This window comes from Malus sylvestris, chromosome 6, assembly GCF_916048215.2.
Source record: "Malus sylvestris chromosome 6, drMalSylv7.2, whole genome shotgun sequence".
Lineage (NCBI taxonomy): Eukaryota > Viridiplantae > Streptophyta > Magnoliopsida > Rosales > Rosaceae > Malus > Malus sylvestris.
Window position 1 is genome coordinate 29,877,528 of NC_062265.1, and position 19,792 is coordinate 29,897,319.

A 19,792-nucleotide genomic window follows, 5' to 3' on the forward strand; every position below is an offset into this window, starting at 1 on the left:
GTGTTGAGGAGAAAAAAATAATGAATTATGATTATGATAAGCTTTGAGTTTGATTTTCTTTGTTCCACCGACTCATGACCCTAAAAAGGGAATAATTTGAGCATATTCCCTTTTGTATGACACTGAGCTATAATATGCTTTTGACAAATGCTACTGTGTGTATTCACACACATATTTTACATATATGCATTTCATGTCACACCTATTGATCCTATAAGTGCCAAGCGTAAATAGAAAGAACGGGGATAGTAACCTTCACTCAATCAGGTGCAATGGAACAAGCTCAATGTCGCTAATCTTTAATTCACTCTACATGACTAAGTAAAACGCTTGATTTGAGATTGAGAAATAACTAACTTCGATTGCACAAAGCAAATAAATTACAACATCTTATGCAACTCTCACCACAATCTCTGTTAGTACCATATTATATTGGGCCTCGTTACTTGGGCTTCCAGACATTGAGCCCATGATCTATGTAAAAGGGGAGGAGCCCTTAGTCTATAAAAGGGACTCCTTACCCTCACAATCCTCAAGCCTCACATCCCCAAACAGAGGCTCTCATATTCAGAGCAAAGCTCTCTCAAACTCTCTCTTTCTCTGGGGGACTCCCCCTTACACTTGTAATCCATACATACAATTACAGAGAAATACAATCAACATCAGTGTGGACATAGCCCAAACATTGGGGTGTACTACAATACATCTTGTGTTCTTTACATTTCTGCAGATTCACGGTCGGATTTACATTGTTCCAAGACCCTCCGGTTTTGTGCATCAACATTTGACGCAGTCTGTGGGAAACGACACGAAAAGCTCTGTCGGTTCTCTTTCATTTTTTTCATCTCACCACCGTGAATCTGCAAAAACCCAAGAGTTGAGATCAAAATTCAAATCAAAGTTTATCAATGGTATTTTTCCAACCCATAAAACTCGACAAGAAGAAGTCAATTTATAGCTGCTAAAACACTGTAATTTTTTGAGCAAATCGGGCTGACCAGGACCAAAAATGGGATGCTGCTATTCGAGGGTAGAACGGGAAGAAATGGTGTCGATATGCAAATCGAGAAAGCGGTACATGAAGCAGCTGGTGAAAACACGGCAAGCTTGGTCGGCTGCTTACACCATGTACCTCTGCTCTCTTCGTAACACGGGCTCTGCTCTGCTTCAGTTTTTAAATGCTGAAACTACCCTTCATCATCACCACCACCACCTCAGCAACTACAACCACCACCACAACTACAATCATCGCCACCACAACAACTACCAGTCATAGCCGTCACCGCTACAAACCCCGCCAACCCCACAACCGCCTCCGCCACCACCTCCACTTAGCTCAAGCTTCGATTCGTGGACGACTTCCACCACACCCTAAACAACTCGCGCACCTCCGCCGCCACCGCCACCTTCATCCACGTGGGATTTCTGGGACCCATTTGCGGCTTCCTCTTCAAGGTCAGTGACAAAAGAAGAGTGGGAAGCTACGACTACCATTTCGGAGGCGGTGATCACCTTCACTGCAGCGAGCATGGTGGAACCGCCGTCGGTGGTGAGTGGATTTTCGAAAGAGAGCGAGACGACGACAAGTGAGCTGGCGATGATGGTGTCGAGAAATGCCAAGGATCTGGTTGAGATTATAAAAGAGCTGGATGAGTATTTTCTCAAGGATGTTGATGTCGGCGGAATGCTATCTTTGATCTTGGAAGTTCCTAGATTCTCTTATTCTCAGACCAAATAAGATCTCGTGGGTGCTAAGGAACTTTTTTATGAGGTTCGGGGAGGAAACTACAACGCACTGGAGGGAGCCGAGCCGGAGGGCGAATAAGGGGCCGAAGTGGTGAGAGAGGTTGTGGAAGATGCGGTGGAAGAGAGGATGCTGGTGGTAGTGGCCGATGATGGGCTTGGATCAGGTGCATGCAAGCATAGGTGGGTTGATGACTTCCAAAGAAATGGTTGCAGAGCTCATGAGTGATGACCTCCAAAGATGTTTTTTACAAATGGACAGCATCGCAGAGACAGAGACAGAGAGAGGTGCAGTGGAAAGAGAAAAGAAAAAGCAAAAGGATGTCTGGAAATGGAGTGGGAGACAAAAGGAAAAGCAGAAAGCAAAAGTAGAAAAAAAAAAGGGAAAAAGAAGGAAAGAAGAATATCTCATCCTCATCTCTCCTGATCTGCCTCTGTAAAAACAAGGAAATGACATTATTCCCTTGTTTGTCATCTGCCAAAAGAAAGAAAAATAAAGAGAAAGGAAAAGGTAAAACATTAAGTAGGCGCAGTACGCACATGGAAAAAATCTGCAACAACCCAGTACGCAGTAGGTGCAATACGCACCAACGATCTGTAACTGTCGAAGCTTTTGTGTCGAAACCTTTGTTTTGAATGATGTGATTTACTTTTCTTATCTTTTGGAGACATCTGTATAACCCCAACAGAGGGTAATCATAAATAAAGAAAGAAGACAACATGCAAAAAAAAGAAAGAAAAAAAAACGGCAAGACCAATATAATGGGCTGGAATGTTATGTGGAGGGCGAAGGCCCATATGCCCAAAAGAGCCAGGCCTTATGGCTTCAAACTCCAACCTCCATCCCTCCACTTAAAGTTCACCCTCTATTATCACCAACCAGGTGATTAAAAGTACGTCCAGTACTCCAAAATTATTCGGCAGTCTGCCGCTATTATCACCAACTAGGTGATCAAAAGTACATCTAGTACTCCAAAAAATCATACATAAGCATCACTCATGTCAATCATACATAAACATTCATGAGCATCACTTATGTCAATCATACATGAGCATCCCTCTTCACAACATTCATGAGCATCACTCATGTCAACATCCATGAGCATCACTCATGTCAATCAACATAAATATTCATGAGCATCACTCATGTCAATCAGCTTCGAAAGCTTCATTTACAGAGCTCCAGCTTCGAAAGCTTCATTTATAGAGCTCCAGCTTCAAAAGTTTCATTTACAGAGCTCTAGCTTCAAAATCTTCATTTACAAAAGCTCTAGCTTCGAAAGCTTCATCTACAAAGCTTCGACTTCAAAGCTTCACCTACAAAGCTTCAGTGCATGGTATACAAAAACCGTCTCCGAAAACAACCGCCATTTCAGCTCATACATGGATTGAATTTGAAATCTCCAGCCAACAGTCCCTATTGACTGAAGACTTGGGGGACTACACTATGTACCATATATTGGGCTTCCGCAACTGGGCCTCATGAAAAATACTTGGGGGACTTAGCCCATTATTTATGTACTGATGAGCGAACCCTTATTCTATAAAAGCGACTCCCTCACTTTCATTAGAGAGCACTCATTATTCATGTATTGAGGAGCGAACCCTTATTTTATAAAAAGGACTCCCTCATCTTCATTAGAGAGAAACTCTTAGCCCATCACTTATGTATTGAGGAGTGAACCCTTATTGTATAAAAGGGACTCCCTCACTTTCATTAGAGAGCATCGCCGCCAGCTGAGCAACCGCCTCGCCACTAGCATCACTCATAACCCATCACTTATGTATTGAGGAGCGAGCCCTTATTCTATAAAAGGGACTCCCTCACCATCATTAGAAAGCATCGCCGCCTGCTGAGCAACCGCCTCGCTGCGAGCATCAAATCTAGCCCATCATTTATGTATTGAGGAGCGAATCCTTGTTCTATAAAAGGGACTCCCTCACCTTCAACGCCACAAGCCGAGTCAACCAAGGCAACATAAGCCACAAGCCGAGCAACCTCGCAATATGTGTTACTTCTAGTTGAGCATCATTTCAGATTGGGCACCACCTCATATCGAGTATCAGTTCTAGATGACATCTAGTTACTTCGGCCCACACATGGACTAAATTTCAAGTCTCCAGCCAAAAGACTATCTTGACTAAAGACTTGGGGGACTACTGTTAGTACCATATTTAGGGGTGGGTTCGGTACGGTTACCGTACCAAAACCTTTGTACCAATTACCGTACCAAACTTTCGGTTTGGTAAAATCTATTACCATTACCGTACCAAACTTTCGGTATACCAAAGTTTGGTATTGCCAAAAGTTCGGTTGGCATGGTATGGCAATGGTAATTGCCATTTTGTTTTGGGACAAAATCTGTTTTTGTTTTTTTTAACCCAATTCAAGGGCAAAACTTTTTTTTTTTTGGTACCTTTATCTCATACATTATGGATTAAATTCATCTATTATTCATTATTCACAATTCACACACATAATAATTCAAATGATGCATCAAGATTCATCATGAAAATTAAGCTTACAATCCAAATAGAAGTTACGAACTAAAACAAATAGAAGTCAAGAATCCAAATAGAAATTAAAGTTTCAAACCAAATGAAAATTGGAAGAAAACTTCAAAAAGGAGAATTCATTGATTAGTTATTCAAGCTTGAGATGTCGAAGCTTTTGGAGGAGGCATTGAATTTGTAGAAGATTGAGTTTGTGTCAAGCCTACATTACAAACAAAGAAAACATATTAATTAGTAGCAAGAAGAATTAAAGTTGAAAACCATTTAATAACAAATTTACTAAAAAAATTAAAGCATATCTTTCTTGTTTTCTCTTCTTCCATTTCCTTGTAAAATTGAAGCATATCTTATGTTGGTTCCTTGTGGAAGTTTACTTCATCTGCCCTAAGCCAACCATTAGTACGCACTAGTGCCTCCATTATTTTAGGAGTCAAGGATACCCTAAAAGGGTCCACAACCCTCATCCCTAGGCTAAATGCATTTTCACTAGCAACATTAGAAGTGGGGGTTACAAAGATATTTTGGCTATTTGTGAAAGAATTAGGAACTCTTTTGTGTTTGATTTCCACAATTTTAAGAGACCAATCATCAAAGTCACCAACAACAATGCTAATGTGAGTAGAGTTTTATTTTCAAATTATTGGAATATTATAAAATTGTGTTATATAATTATCTATTATATAATTTATAAATTATAAATTATATTGTATTTTCGGTATGGTACGGTAATACTATGGTAATGATATCCATTACCAATACCATACCATGAAATTTCGGTACGGTACAATACCGTACCATTACCGATTGGTACAAAAAATTTGGCACAAAATCGGTATGGCACGGTTGGCAATTCGGTTGGCACGGTAATTTGGCAAAAAAATCCACCCCTAACCATATTATATTGAGTCTCGTTACTTGGGCTTCCAAACATTGAGCCCATGATCTATGTAAAAGGGGAGGAGCCCTTAGTCTATAAAAGGGACTCCTCATCCTCACAATCCTCAAGCCTCACATCCTCAAACAGAGGCTCTCATATTCAGAGCAAAGCTCTCTCAAACTCTCTCTTTCTCTGGGGGACTCCCCCTCACACTTGTAATCCATACATACAGTTACAGAGAAATACAATCAACATCAGTGTGGACGTAGCTCAAACATTAGGGTGAACCACAATACATCTTGTGTTCTTTACATTTCTGCAGATTCACGGTCGGATTTACGTTGTTCCAAGACCCTCCGGTTTTGTGCATCAACAATCTCTAATGCGACTTATCAAGCTTTATGCAATTCAAGTAAAATGCCTTTATTACTTGAATTTCCAATGCCAATGCCAAGGAGCCACCCTTGGGTCTCAACTATGAATTGTTAGTAAACGAAAACCTGATAATTCTGAAGAGCTTCCGAAGAGGGAGAGTAAAATACTCATCAAGTTTGAAGATTATTGTACTAAATAATGTTGGGAATTTGTTGGTGAATTGTGTCTAGAATATTAGTTCTTCCTTTAATTCTTATTTACTATTTTATGTGTCATTTTCGAGTTTAAATAAGATGTACTTGAGTTGAGACGATGAGTAACCAAATTTGAATAGAAATTTTCTTTGAGTTAGCTTGCGGATTATTATTTCCCTTCCTATTCTTTGCGGCTTCGTGAGCTTCATCACCTACCATAAGAAGAGATAAACATCCAACTTGCGCATTTATTTATTATTTGGGCAGCTCAGACACCTGCCCAAAACCCTTCCTTCTGACCCTACTACTATAAGAAGAGATAAGCATCCAACTTGCACATTTGTTTATTATTTGGGCAGCTCAGACACCGCTGCCCGAAACCCTTCCTTCCATGCCACCAACCTGCCCGCTGCCCAAACCCCCTCACCGGTTGCCCTAGAAGACCCTCTCAGATCCTCTATATAAACCAAACCAAAGCATAGAACTCTTCATTTCATTTTCATAGCCTCCTCCTTCGTCTTCCTCCTCCCTCCTTTGTCCTTTTTCTCCTGTATACATGCCATTAGGGTTTAGGGTTTATCTTTTGTTTCGTCTGGAGAATATGTTTAGCTTAATGATGGTTGCTCATCTGTTTCTCTCACCACGAGACGATCAAAGTTCAAAAGTATTCTGATACGTGAAATAGTTATCATACCATCCCTTTCTAGCAGCAACTTGCTAGTTAAGTTTGTGATGTTCTTGATTTTATGTATGTGTGTGTGTGTGTTATAGAAGGGTTTAGTTTACGTGCAAAAATCTTCCATCCGCATGCAACAAATGATGGGCAGAGCGGCCATGTTTTGCACAGATTGACTGAAAAAATTGAGTGCTCCTTTTGTGTGTGCTTCAGTTAGCTGTTTGCTTCTGTAAGAGGTTATATGCGATTTCTGCAGGATCTCTTTGGATGTTCCAGCATACATACCATACATACCTACATACATGACACATGCGATGTATCAATCATATCATGCATTTGATTTACTCCATTATTTTTAAACGAAATTGTTTATGTCTTTAAATTCCAAAGTTTTATATGGAAAGGTCAAACAACAATTTGGAAACCTTTTTTTTTTTTTTTGTAAAAATAGTTGGTAAGGAATAAGAATCGCATAACAATTTTGGGCTGCTTACTAAAGTTGGTATATTGTGCCCCTTCCATATTTAGATTAAAGTCATGGGCCTCAGTTGACTGAAAAGTGATCCATAATAGAAATGTCGATAATTTGACGACCAATCCAATGATTGGAAAACGGGCCTGTCATTTGTGGATGGGCTGGTCCTCAAGCCCATCTGGGCTTGTTTGATCTAGTTTTGAGACGCTTCAAGACTTGGCTTGCTATTTATAAGATTCGAATCTAAATTTCTTACTTACAAATACCACAAGACTGTAGGACTAATTAAGTGACAGTAAGCCTCTAACAAGAATAAACATTGTTAAGAGAGCCTCTAACAAAAATTGCGGTCTCAAAATCAAATACGCGAGGAAGTTGTTTTTATTTTTTATTTTTTTTAAAGGATTAATTGGTGGTTCTTTGACAGCAATCCATTTTTTTAGAGCTGGAAAGATTAAAAAAGGCATTTCAACGTTCCCCTAACTATCATCGTGTGATTCATCAAAACAAAAAATCGAACCTCATACGTGCCGTGTGAAATTCCACCTGGAATTCGAAGAAGAATGAAGTTGCTTTCTGTCATGAAAGGTAGGTGATCAAAATCAAATTAAGATTCTCAAAGTAATGGTTTCCTCTGTATGTGGCCAGCCAAGACAATCCCAATTAATGAAATGCTTGATCCCCCACTAATCATGCATGTGCACACATGAATACGTTTTGGTTATATTAGCCCAAGGATTCGTGAAATCTAAGGTAGCTGGGATGCACAAATTTGGCAAAGGATTACGGAGGACCCTTCGATTTGTTTTTTTTATAATCACATACTAAACGAGACACTAATTACCAACAATTTGATTTGTTTTTATAATCACATGTTAATTGAGACACTAATTACCAACAATTTGAAGACACTATTTACCAAATGATACAATGTAAAGTCTTATATGTTAAAGATAAACTCTGGAGGAGTTGGGTTGACTATTCTAGGTAAGAATGAATATCATACTCATGTTCGAGATAAAAAATGTGTCATGATAAGTTTTTAATACATTAACTAAAATTTATGAACAAATGAAAATCGTACAATTAAATTTGTTTTTTAGTAGAGCGATGACGTTAGTAAGTTAGATAGTTATTTGTTGAGGGAGATGAGTCGGTAAGGTTCGAACTCTCAGTAAGATACACAAATATTATTTATTTTTGTCACTGCAATAAAACGTGATTGCCAGTACAACCATTTGATCCCAAGGCTTGATATTTATTTCTATATCTATAAGATTTTATGTTTGGTAAAATATCTATAGCATAGCTCCTAATAAAATTACCAATTTAGAATTTATGGAGGAGAACAAACAAGCACTTCAAGGAAAATCTTTGCAATACGGATCAAAAGGTGCATGACCCGCAGCCCATCTTTGGTTTTTACATTGACCTATGGAAGTTAATGAGGACCAAATGGGAATTGTGTATGGGCTCGTTTAGATGTCATTTTAAAATGATTGAAAGCGTTTTTAGAAAAAGTGTTTTTGGATTTCAAAAGTATTTTAAGTGCTTTATTATGATTTACTTGCATTTTTACTAAGGATTGGGTCCAAAAACATTTTCACCAAAAACACTTTCAGTCATTTTAAAAGCACAACTAAACGAATAGTATATCTATTTTAGGACACTATAAATGATTTAACAATATATAAACCACGGAAAGAGATTATTTCCGGATCCATTTCACCTAATCTTCCTCATTAAACAATCTGATCCTTGAAATTTGATTCAACCGGTAAAAACACGGGTTCACTTTAAAAATTATAATAATTTTAAAGTTAGATTAAATTTCAAAGATTTAGATTATATGATGAAGAGGATTAGGTACAACAAGGAACAAGGGAGAGGCACTTTCCGCCAAGCTTTTCTGACACCCGTGACTCCGAAGACTGAGCCTTTGGAGGGCAAAACTCTTTGAAAATCTTCGAAGCGCCCAAATTTCCCTCGAATTTTTTCTGGGCAGTGGGGATTTCGTCCTAGCCATTGATTGTAGGACTCTTTTCAGTTTGAAAATCTCAGAGGTTTTGCTGCCATGGCAGTTTCAACGCAGCACCAATCTCTGACTAGTCTTGCTTCGTTGACTCACCGTACTAAGCTCGAATTCCGAAGCAGCTGCTGCATTCCTTCAGTTTCCAGCACAAAGCAGAGAAGCTCAGCTACCCGTGTCAATGCCGTGCTGTCCGCCGCGACCTGTGAGAGCTCGAATTCGAAGCCACAGATAGCTTCTTTCAGTGAGGTGCCAATTGGGGTTCTTTGAATTTTAATAAATTTTCTGTGGATTTTATGATTTGGGTTTTTGTTTTGGTGGAGAAACATGAATTGGGTATGCGAGATTTTGGTGTGGTTTGTGCAGTTGATCGAGTCTTTGATTAGTCGGGTGGATTTGACGGAGGAGGAAGCTGAAGCGTCGTTGGAGTTCTTGCTGGCTGATGCCAATGAGGCTTTGATCAGTGCTTTTCTTGTGTTGTTGAGAGCCAAAGGAGAGACATATGGAGAAGTAAGTATTTTTTATTGAAAACAGAAAATTTGAATTTTTAGTAGATCAAATTATGTGATTGCAATTCTATGTGAATCCATCCATTCTCACATGCATTGACCATTCTTTTACTCGTGTTTTCGTCGTCGACATATTATAATCCAGAATCCGTGCGGAAATCGATTTTTTTTTTAATAATAATGCTACCATTAGAGAAACTGTGAACTTTTGTTTGTGATTTATTCTTGTATCACCAAATTTGTGGACTATGTAATCTATATTGACAGTTATTGTTGGAAAGGCCACTTTTCATACTTGCATCAATCAGTTCAAATTTGCATATTAAGTTAGCCTTCCTAAGGGTGAGTGAAATTTCGGTATCTAAAGGTACAGAAGGATTCTTTCAATGGATTGTATAGGTCAGTCTTCTTCTGAGCTCCTTGATTCTAGGAAGCATGCTCCACTTACTTTTTGTTGTCAGTCAATCTACGCGAAAGACTCTGGTTTGATATTCTTACAAGAACCAACATCTAAGATCACTAACCAATCTGGTTCAAAAAATCTGATTCTTGGTGGATGGTTGCAGCTGATTGAAAAGGCTTCCCTCGTTAATTTGAGAATTGCTTACAATGCAATACTTTTGGCTGGAATGAGTACGTTAGAAATGCGTATTTGGAACAAAAGTAGAAATCAGTAAGCTGGTCATTGAATGTGTGAGTAACAGAGCCTCGTCTGGGAAAAATATGAATGATTTTCCTAATAATAAGTGTCCGTGTGATAAGCTGATAACTGGGATTTTTTTTTTCTGTTCCGAGTAGCACTTGGGTGCTAGTTTTTCTTTTGTTCTGCATTTGTGATGGCTTTTTTTTTGGGGTGTTTCTATTGTTTTTCTGATCTGATCCTGTTGTTTTGTAGGTCAAGCGTACCATGATATAGCTTATTTCCTGGATAATTTTTTTTACTAGTTATTATTATTAAACAGATTGTCGGATTAGCAAAGGCGATGCTGAAGCACAGTTTGAAGATAGAAGGCTTAGACAATGCAGTGGACATTGTTGGAACTGGTGGTGATGGCGCAAACACAGTAAACATTTCCACAGGGGCTGCAATACTTGCTGCAGCTTGTGGTGCAAAAGTTGCAAAGGTAACATCCATCTATATTGATATTGTGATATTTATGTGCCGTGTTTCTTTTATCAAAGTAAATACTATCAAACAATTGTTTGTATCTCAGCAAGGAAACCGTTCAAGTTCCTCTGCATGTGGAAGTGCTGATGTATTAGAAGCTTTGGGAATAATAATCGATTTGGACCCTGAGGTTGGTGCACTAAATATTTTATTTTGAAAATGGTAAATAAAATGTGCAGTAGTGATATCAAATATAGCCAGATAAATGCTCATTAAGGTTGGAATTCTTCTTGAAACAGGGGGTAACTAGATGTGTGAACGAAGCAGGCATTGGCTTTATGATGGCACCCAAATATCATCCAGCAATGCATATTATCCGCCCTGTCAGAAAAAAACTGAAAGTGAAGACTGTGTTTAACATATTGGGACCTATGTTGAATCCAGCTAGAGTACCGTTCGCTGTTGTTGGTGTATACAAGGATGACTTGGTGATCGTTTATTCTTAGAATTTTAGGGATAACTTGGAGAAGTTTGGATTTTACCTTATAACTATTGAGCTGCATGTGCATGTGGTTTATCATTTTCTTATCTATATAGGTCTTAAAGATGGCCAATGCTTTGCAAAGCTTTGGAATGAAGAGAGCACTAGTCGTTCACTCTGAGGGCTTGGACGAAATGAGCCCGCTTGGTAAAATTCCTCCCCTTATTTTAAGATCATGTAGGAGCTAATACAATATCATCATTATTTTGCTTCTAGTTTAACATAAAGCCTCACTTACGCGTGATTGATTTCAATATAGGACCCGGGCATATCCTTGATGTGACTCCCAATAAGATCGAGGAGTTCTCTTTTGATCCATGTGAAAATCTTGTCTCTAGTTTTCAACTGTTGATTCTTGTGCTTATATTTTGTTGGATGATTTTTCATTCAACTCAGCGTTCTCATCAATTCATAATTTTCATTATATACAGTGGATTTTGGAATTCCTCGCTGCACCCTTGATGATTTGCGAGGCGGAGGCCCAGAGTATAATGCCGATGCACTAAAGCGTGTATTGTCAGGGGAGAAGGGTGCCATTGCAGATGCATTTGTAAGTTTCCTTAATCGTTACAATAAAGCGTCAATTTTGTTACTTTCTTCCTATGTTTGACAAATCTGTTCATTACCAAAACTATTGGGCAGATCTTAAACGCTGCAGCAGCTCTCTTGGTCAGCGGCCGGGTGAACACCTTAGCTGAAGGAATTTCTTTCGCTCGGGAAACACAACTTTCAGGGAAAGCTATTAGGATCCTTGATCAATGGGTAGCACTCTCCAATGTAAGTGGTTAGGCCATACATTTGATATCTTCAGTTTGTGATTGAAAGTATCATTTTCTTTAATTCGTTTTGCTTAACGATTGCAGACAATGATTAAAGATACGGTTATTTACTGAGGACGTCAGAGCTATTGAGCCGACGCTGTTGAGAGAGCAAAATAAGGCAAAGGGTTGTATGTTGAATTGTTTTCAATCTTCTGTTTAGAATTCATGTATACTTCAGAGAAAAATTAACTAGAATTGAAAAGAATTCCAACACTTTTCTTCGTCTGTCAACTCGAAAACCAAGTGTAGTTTTATAAATATGTGAAACAATGGAAGCAAATAAGTTTCAAAAATATGTTTACATCTCTCTCTCTCTCTCTCTCTCTGTCTGCATACATATGCTAAATTCTGTATCCATTTCAATAATGTTTCTTTGCAATATAAGCTAGTAGACACACCAGTAATCCTGCAAAAAGAAATTCCCAAATGATTAGACACCAAAGTTAGATCATTCGAAACTAATTTGCGCCTTTATAAGGTCGTTAAAATGGTAAATTTTGACACAAGTCGTTGTACTATAACAATGAGCGGAAGGAAGTACCTCTGAATGTATAACTCTTTGCCATAGAGTATGTTCTTGTTGATGCTGATTTTACTGCACATCAGACAGAAAGATCATCAATTAAGTTGCGCACTAATAAATGGTTGGATGAGCATGCTAGCTAGGATGACTTGACCGTCTCTTGAACTCGAGTACAAATACTCTAACTTGTAAATTAGACTCGTTTAAAGTATACGCATCGCTTCGTTGTAAGTAGATAGTGAAAATTTGATATAGAAGTCATAGAAAGGAGAATAATCATGGGGATGTCTAACCAGAATCACAATTTGACGTGGAATTGAAGCTCCCACACATACACAATTGCCTAATGCCATCAGCACCGTACCCGCACGTGCCACTGGTAGCCTCACACGCTCTACAAAACTCATCGTTTTCTTGAGCAGAGTATTTCACTCGGATACCATACGACCACCCATGGGCCCCATCCAGCTTCAGCGGGGCCAGATTGTAAGCACTGCTATACCCTTCACACTGAAGTTTGGTGAGATTAACGGCCTTGATGGCCTCAAACGGCACCGCACAACACTCAGGTGGACCCGAACCAAACATGGAACCCACCCTCCTATGGCCCAACATATCCCACGCTGGACAACCATAGTATTCCTCGCAACTCATTCCCGAAACGTTTCTGCATGGCAAGTGCTTCCCCGGAAAGCCTTGAAAGAGCGGCGACTGAGCCGAGCAGCCGATCAGCATGAACACGTTGTCGGCGGTCGGGTTCATGTACGGAGCCCGCCATTGCTCGACGGAGAAGCCATTGCCCTTGGCACCTAGCACTATGCTGTCACATGTTGACATGTGAGGTTCATGCAACGTGAGGGCTTGGTAAGCGTAGTCTATGTCCAAGACCCTGTAAGATCCCGAGCTTACGTGAAACATGAGCACATCGTTGATGCAGTATAAGAGATCTCGAAAACCCGGGTGCCCGCAGCCGGAGCGGACGGCGAATGGGTAATCTACGGTGAGGTTTCCGCAATACGATCTGCATGTGTTGGCCGAACCTGATGGAAAAAACGAAGAAAATAAAACACAGAGGAGGAAGCTGGGAATTATGAGCATAGTAGTAGTACTATAGCTACTCATGGATGCAAGTGAGAGAGAGAGAGAGAGAGAGAGAAAGAGAGAGAGAGAGAAAGTTTGAGTGAGCTGTGTGGTTTGTAATATGAGGGACTTAGTGGAAAATGCAGATGATATTGATACCTTGCTTGGATGATTTGTATTCAGAATATCTTTTGGTGAATGGCTAATGGGTTTTGCTGCTCTTTTCGGTTGGAGAATTATTTGTTTTTAAAACTTTAGTGTATGCTTTTAAAAAATTGAAATCCTGCAGAAGCTTTAGTTTGCTTTTGGGTCTTGGGACGGCAATAAAATTGCACGAAATGATTCCGATGGGGTTGGCTTTATGTTCCATCGTCTTTGCTTGTCCATGACTATGACAAAGAAGGCGTTTTCCCTAATGGTAGTACTATATTAGTGCTTTTCACTTATGCAAGAGGTATCGTGTTTTACTGACATAGATAAAAGTTTGATTCAAAGACACGTCATTTTTCAAATTTCTTATTATTGATTTCGTAGTTTTCACGTTTCATTTCTGTTGAAATTTAGGATTATTTTGTTATTTGAATTTGGGCTTAGCCCGTTAGTATTAGGGTTTCGTTTTCTTGCTTATTAGGATTAGGTTAGTTCTCTATATATATGATGCTTTGTAGCTCATAGAAAAACAAGTCATTCACAATGTAATCTCTTAGAGTTTTGTAGCCATTTCGGCATTCTTGTTTATTTAATAATACTATTATTTTGTTAGTCTCGTTCGTTGAGCACTCTGATATTCAACTTGGTATCAGAGCAGGTTTGATTATTTTGGATCTAATCTACTTTTGTTTGTTCATATCAGTTTGTCTATGTTTTTGTCCAATTTCGATCCGTGAAACTTTTTTTTTTCTGGTTTGAGTTACCATTTCGTTGTCGTTACAAAAAGAAAAAAAAAAAGAATCTGTCAAAGTTTAAAGCTGGAGTCGCACCGAGCCACCAGCCGCTGCCCTTGCTGTCACCCACCGTTGTGTTTGTTCCTGTTCCATCCGCAAAGATGAACTCACCACCCCGTATTGCACCTGCATCAGACCTGCGCCACTCACAGCTGCCCTCATCAGGTCACCACCAACGCACTGCCTTCAACCGGCACCAGACTGCTGCCTGTAACCCCAACCCGACCCGCCGATCTAACCTATCCACCACCACACAACTGCTACACCTCTGTCTCGCACCACTGCTGTACCTGCTGCCATCCCTGCCTCCAGATGATTCGTTCCTTAACCTACTGCTGCACATTTGTTGTTATGTGGACTAAACCATCCTGACTAGATTTGTTGAACCAACCCTCCACCCCGCTGCTGTCTTTTGCTTCCTCACTTGAAAAGGCTGCAACCACATTTTGGAGTCTGAGTTCAGAATGTTGGTCTGCACTTGTTTTGCACCCAGTTTGCTAACATGAACCGAAGAAAGAGAGAATGGAGTTGAAGCTTTGGTCCTTGTTGATTGAAGTTGTCGTTGGGCTTGTCTTGGTTGATTTGGATTCAGAATGAAATTTGTTTGTCAATCACTCAAGTGCTTGAACTTGTGACCACCCAAGTGATAAGTTTTGTTTTTTATTCGTTCGTTGCTGCAGTTGGGATATAGGAATCTAGTTCGTTTAGTGATAGAGTCCATACTCCCAACATTTGGTTGCCAGAATTTGTTGATTGTTGGAATTGCGTGTTCGCTCACTCGCTCGCCTGTTCACTTGTATTGTTCGTTTGCTAGCTTGAATCGCTTGCCTTGTCGTGTCCGCCTAACGGAGCTTACCTTGTCGTGTTCGCCTAACGGAGCTTACCTTGTCGTGTTCGCCTAATGGAGCTTGCCTTGTCGTGTCCGCCTAATGGAGCTTGTCTTGTCTTGTTCGCCTAATGGAGCTTGCATCTGCATCTGCTTGTTGGCAAACTCATGACGTGTACCGCCATGAGTTTGACGGTCCGCCTAACGGAGCTTGTCTTGTCTTGTTCACCTAACGGAGCTTGCATCTGCATCTGCTTGTTGGCAAACTCATGATGTGTACCGCCATGAGTTTGACGGGAGGTGTTGGAATTTAAAATTATTTTGTTATTTGAATTTGGGTTTAGCCTGTTAGTATTAGGATTTCATTTTCTTGTTTATTAGAGTTAGGTTAGTTCTCTATATATATGATGCTTGGTAGCTCGTAGAAAAACAAGTCATTCACAATGTAACCTTTTTGAGTTTTGTAGCCGTTTTGGCATTCTCGTTTATTTAATAATACTATTATTTTGTTAGTCTCGTTCGTTACGCACTCTAATATTCAACTATTTCACTAAGTAAGAAGCAAGCATCTGACTGACAGTCAAATAATACATTTATTCAAAGTTTTCAGTTAGAGAATCACTCATGTTTTTTTTGTGAGCACCGTGTCTCAAATGCAACACCAAATAACAATCTGACTTAGAATTTTACCGCATTTTCATTGAACCACTTGCCGTAATTCATGTTTTACAAATGTTGAAAATATGGGTAGTATTTAGCCAACCAAAAACGTCCGCTCGTTATGGTCTAACATGTCTGATTTTGCAACAAAAATAAAACAACAAAGTATGGTCCAATTGAATTATTAAACAACAGGTCAAATCCATAACGAATGATAGGTAAAATACCGACATATCGTACACATGTCAAGTGTTTGGCGAAAAAATGACATGTCGTACGCACAGACCAAGTGTTTGCCAAAGGAATGACAAGTCGTAGCCATGGTCAGGGGTGAATTTTTTTGCCAAATTGCCATACCAACCGAATTGCCAACCGTGCCATATCGATTTTGTGCCAAATTTTTTATGCCAACGGTAATGGTACGGTATTGTACGGTACCGAAAGTTCGTGGTACGGTATTGGTAATGGATACCATTACCACGGTATTACCATACCGTACCAAAAATGTAATATAATATATAATTTATATAAATTATATAATATATAATTATAATATAACACATATTTATAAATTATAATATATTTTCTTTGTTTGTTAAATGGTTTTCAACTTTAATTCTTTTTGCTACTAATATGTTTTCTTCGTTTGTAATATAGGCTTGACACAAACTCAATCTTCTACAAGTTCAATGTCTCCTCCAAAAGCTTCGACATCTTAAACTTGAAGAATTGATCAATGAATTTTACCTTTTGAAGTTTAGTTTCAATTTTCCTTTGGTTTGAAACTTTAACTTCTATTTGGATTGTTAACTTCTATTTGTTTTGGTTTGTAACTTCTATTTGGATTGTAAGCTTAATTTTCATTTTGATGCATAATTTGAATTATGTTTCCATTCTTTGTTTTAGGCTTATAATTTTCAAGTAATTCATCAATATTTCATGCCGCTGTAAATCCATTTGAAGGTGGAAATCCAAAATCCATTTGGGCACTTGTTATGAGAATTTTTTTCCGTCTATGCATTTGGTTTATATATCTTTGTCTTATTACAGAGGCACAAAATATGAAATGTTGAACAAAGCAAAAAAAGATTTTGTCTCAAAATAAAGTGGCAATTACCATTGCCATACCATGCCAACCGAACATTTGGCAATACCGAACTTCGGTATACCGAAAGTTTGGTATGGTAATGGTAATAGATTTTACCAAACCGAAAATTTGGTACGGTAATTGGTACGAGAGTTTTGGTACGGTAACCGTACCGAACCCACCCCTAGCCATGGTAGGGTATAATTTCAAACGACATGTCGTATATATGTCGATCGTTTTCCACGTGCCACCTGACTGAGCGGGAAGTGAGAATCTGGCGGTGGCGATCAGTACCACCGTCCGCGTTGCCTCCCACCTTTCCGTTTGGCTGCCCAGAAAAAAAACAGTAACTTTAACTGTATTCAGCCGTTCTCTCCTCCAAGGAGACAGGAAGAACTCTAATTTTCTCGGAAGCCAAACACCTCAGTGTCATAGAAGGTCCTCTTTGGGTGGTTCGTGTGAAGATCATACTATTTGATAAATGGGAGCTCCGGAGGAATCCGAAGACACTGTCTCAAACGTAAAGAGGACCTTCAGAATTTCCAACATTTTTTCTATTCTTATATGATAATTCTCTAAAACTGAATAATTTGGAATTAAATACGCCTGCCCAATTAATTTTTAGTTTATATTTCCTTCATTTCTGGGTAAGTTTATGAATTTAGTGTCACTTGTTTAAATTTGGAGAAATTGAAATTTGGGTTTGATTTGTTATACGTTTTTGGAACTTGGGTTTGATTTGTTATATGTTTTTGGAACTTGGGTATGATTTGTTATGCGTTTCTGGAACTTGGTTTTATTATAAATTGCCCACCATATGTTTGATGAAATTCCTGTTAGAGTGATATGGCATTGTTTTCTTTGGACTAGCATTCTCCGAAACTAGCAGGAACTGTCAACTGGGGCACGGCAACTGTCATCGGAGTGTTTGCAGGTTTGTTCTATGGTGGTAGCAAGGAAGCAGCTGCATCAGTTGTAAGTTTGTATCTTAAATAACAACGTTCCGAACTGAGGTGTTTGATTATTATCGTACGCAATCTTCTTAAAAATTGAAACTTGTGAGGACTTTCTGCCTTTGTTTTGGCAGAGCAAAGATGCAGAAGTAATGTTGAAGCTAGGGAGCACGCCAGACAAGCGTGAACAATATCGTCTCATGAGAGATGCAATGGAGAAAAGGTTCATTCGTGTCACTCGGGGCTCAATAGTTGGTGGAGTGCGCCTTGGATTGTTTACTGCTACTTTTTGTGGTATACAGAATCTGCTTGCTGAGAAAAGGGGCAAGCATGATGTTTTCAATGTTGTTGGAGCCGGTTCAGCCACTGCTGCTACATTTGCTCTAATAAGTATGAGTCATATCTGATCTTCGGGTTTCTTTTCGTAAACTGTGGTTGTCAGTCATTGGGCATGTGCGGAAGCATCGACTTCTGAAGTGATGCTTATGGCCCTTTCAGAATGTTCAAAGTAATTCATGAAATGCAATGTTTTCTCGCTATATAACATTTGGTTTCTACTTTAATCAGTGCCTGGATCATTGGCTTGGCGAGCAAGAAACGTGATGCTAGGTGCTACCCTAGGAGCAGTGTTAGGTTTTCCACTAGGTAATACAGTCAACCGTGTAATTTTCCAAATGTAAGTTTAATCAATCTTATGTCGCTTACATGGGTTGATGCATGTCGTGGCAGGGTGGGCACATTTGAAGCTGGTAGAGAAGGCAAATGAAGGGAATCTAGCTGCACTTCCTCATTCAGATCAAAGAGAAGCAACGAGTGGTGTTGGTGCTGCAATTGAGAGGCTGGAAGAAACCTTGAATAAGTAGAACATAAATTTCTGTAAGGCAAGACCTCCCCGTTGTCCGGCGCAAAATGAGAAGGATGAAAATTTCGAGAAAAACTAGTAAGGTGAGCTAAGAACTATGCAGTATTCGTTGTTGCGTTTATTGAGAAATAACAACACTTGGTGAATCTTTTGAAGGTGTTTTCGGTATAAATGTTACAATTTCTAGAGTAGAACATTTTTTTTTTCTTCGTTAGGAAAACGCACATCATAATTATCTTAGAATCCGTAATGATATCATAATTGTGAACGTAATCATGGATTTGAATCGTCGACTTATGTTTGTTTTGGTTTCATTTGCAACTATGCTCAACAACAAAGCCTAACCCCACTAAGTGGGGCCGGTTGTATGAATTCTAAAACATTATTGCTCTCGATTTTGCTACTATGCTCAAGAAGAATTAATTAAGTTTATTGATCCTCTTTGCATTAAAGGAATACCGTGAAACTCAAACAGAAAAAACCTATTGAATTCATAAACATCCGCGATCTCCAAACCCCTTCCCATGCTTGGTCAAATCACCACGCTTGATAACAGGCGAGCACATTCTTGGACAATTGTGTTGTTTGAGCTCATATGTTTCCACCACCTCCACACTAGCAAAGAGGACAAGATTATCTGAGACGGACAGTAAAAACGACACCACCCGTACAGACATCACAGGGTTGGCAGACTCTGGGCGGCCCCCTACACCATCGTCGCCATCAGTGTCTTCGTCTTCTGAGGCATACGATTCTTCCTTGGGACCTAAGCCATGGTATACCAGGCACATAAGGCCGTGAAATGAGTCACGAGGGAGTCCTGTACAGCCTCAAAACGAGGACAAAATATGCCTCAGAGCTCGTCTAACACCCGAACCTCCCTCGGGACACCATCGGAGTCCAACTGATATGCAACAACCTCTGAGCTTAACGAACGCTTGGCAATAAAAAAGGTGTCATGATAAGAAAAATCAGAAACAGGATAATTAGGAAAA

General features: G+C 39.3%; 3 protein-coding genes across 3 annotated transcripts; 2 read left to right on the forward strand and 1 right to left on the reverse strand.

Annotated features, from left to right (window-relative positions):
* Positions 1 to 8,723: 8,723 nt before the first annotated feature.
* On the forward strand, positions 8,724 to 12,157 carry LOC126626170 (anthranilate phosphoribosyltransferase, chloroplastic-like). The gene is made up of 10 exons (XM_050295398.1): positions 8,724 to 9,132; positions 9,250 to 9,393; positions 10,355 to 10,516; positions 10,607 to 10,690; positions 10,800 to 10,988; positions 11,098 to 11,188; positions 11,301 to 11,360; positions 11,473 to 11,591; positions 11,684 to 11,818; positions 11,905 to 12,157. The coding sequence occupies exons 1-10, from the start codon at positions 8,929 to 8,931 to the stop codon at positions 11,932 to 11,934; spliced, it is 1,218 nt and encodes a 405-aa protein (XP_050151355.1). The 5' UTR covers positions 8,724 to 8,928; the 3' UTR covers positions 11,935 to 12,157.
* Positions 12,077 to 13,648, reverse strand: LOC126626171 (uncharacterized). The gene is made up of 3 exons (XM_050295399.1): positions 12,679 to 13,648; positions 12,404 to 12,457; positions 12,077 to 12,268 (listed from the first exon to the last, which is right to left on the reverse strand). The coding sequence occupies exons 1-3, from the start codon at positions 13,505 to 13,507 to the stop codon at positions 12,222 to 12,224; spliced, it is 930 nt and encodes a 309-aa protein (XP_050151356.1). The 5' UTR covers positions 13,508 to 13,648; the 3' UTR covers positions 12,077 to 12,221.
* A 3,574-nt stretch (positions 13,649 to 17,222) lies between these two features.
* Positions 17,223 to 18,991, forward strand: LOC126626180 (uncharacterized). Its single transcript, XM_050295411.1, has 5 exons — positions 17,223 to 17,502; positions 17,853 to 17,957; positions 18,070 to 18,325; positions 18,503 to 18,580; positions 18,665 to 18,991. The coding sequence occupies exons 1-5, from the start codon at positions 17,464 to 17,466 to the stop codon at positions 18,796 to 18,798; spliced, it is 612 nt and encodes a 203-aa protein (XP_050151368.1). The 5' UTR covers positions 17,223 to 17,463; the 3' UTR covers positions 18,799 to 18,991.
* Positions 18,992 to 19,792: the final 801 nt, after the last annotated feature.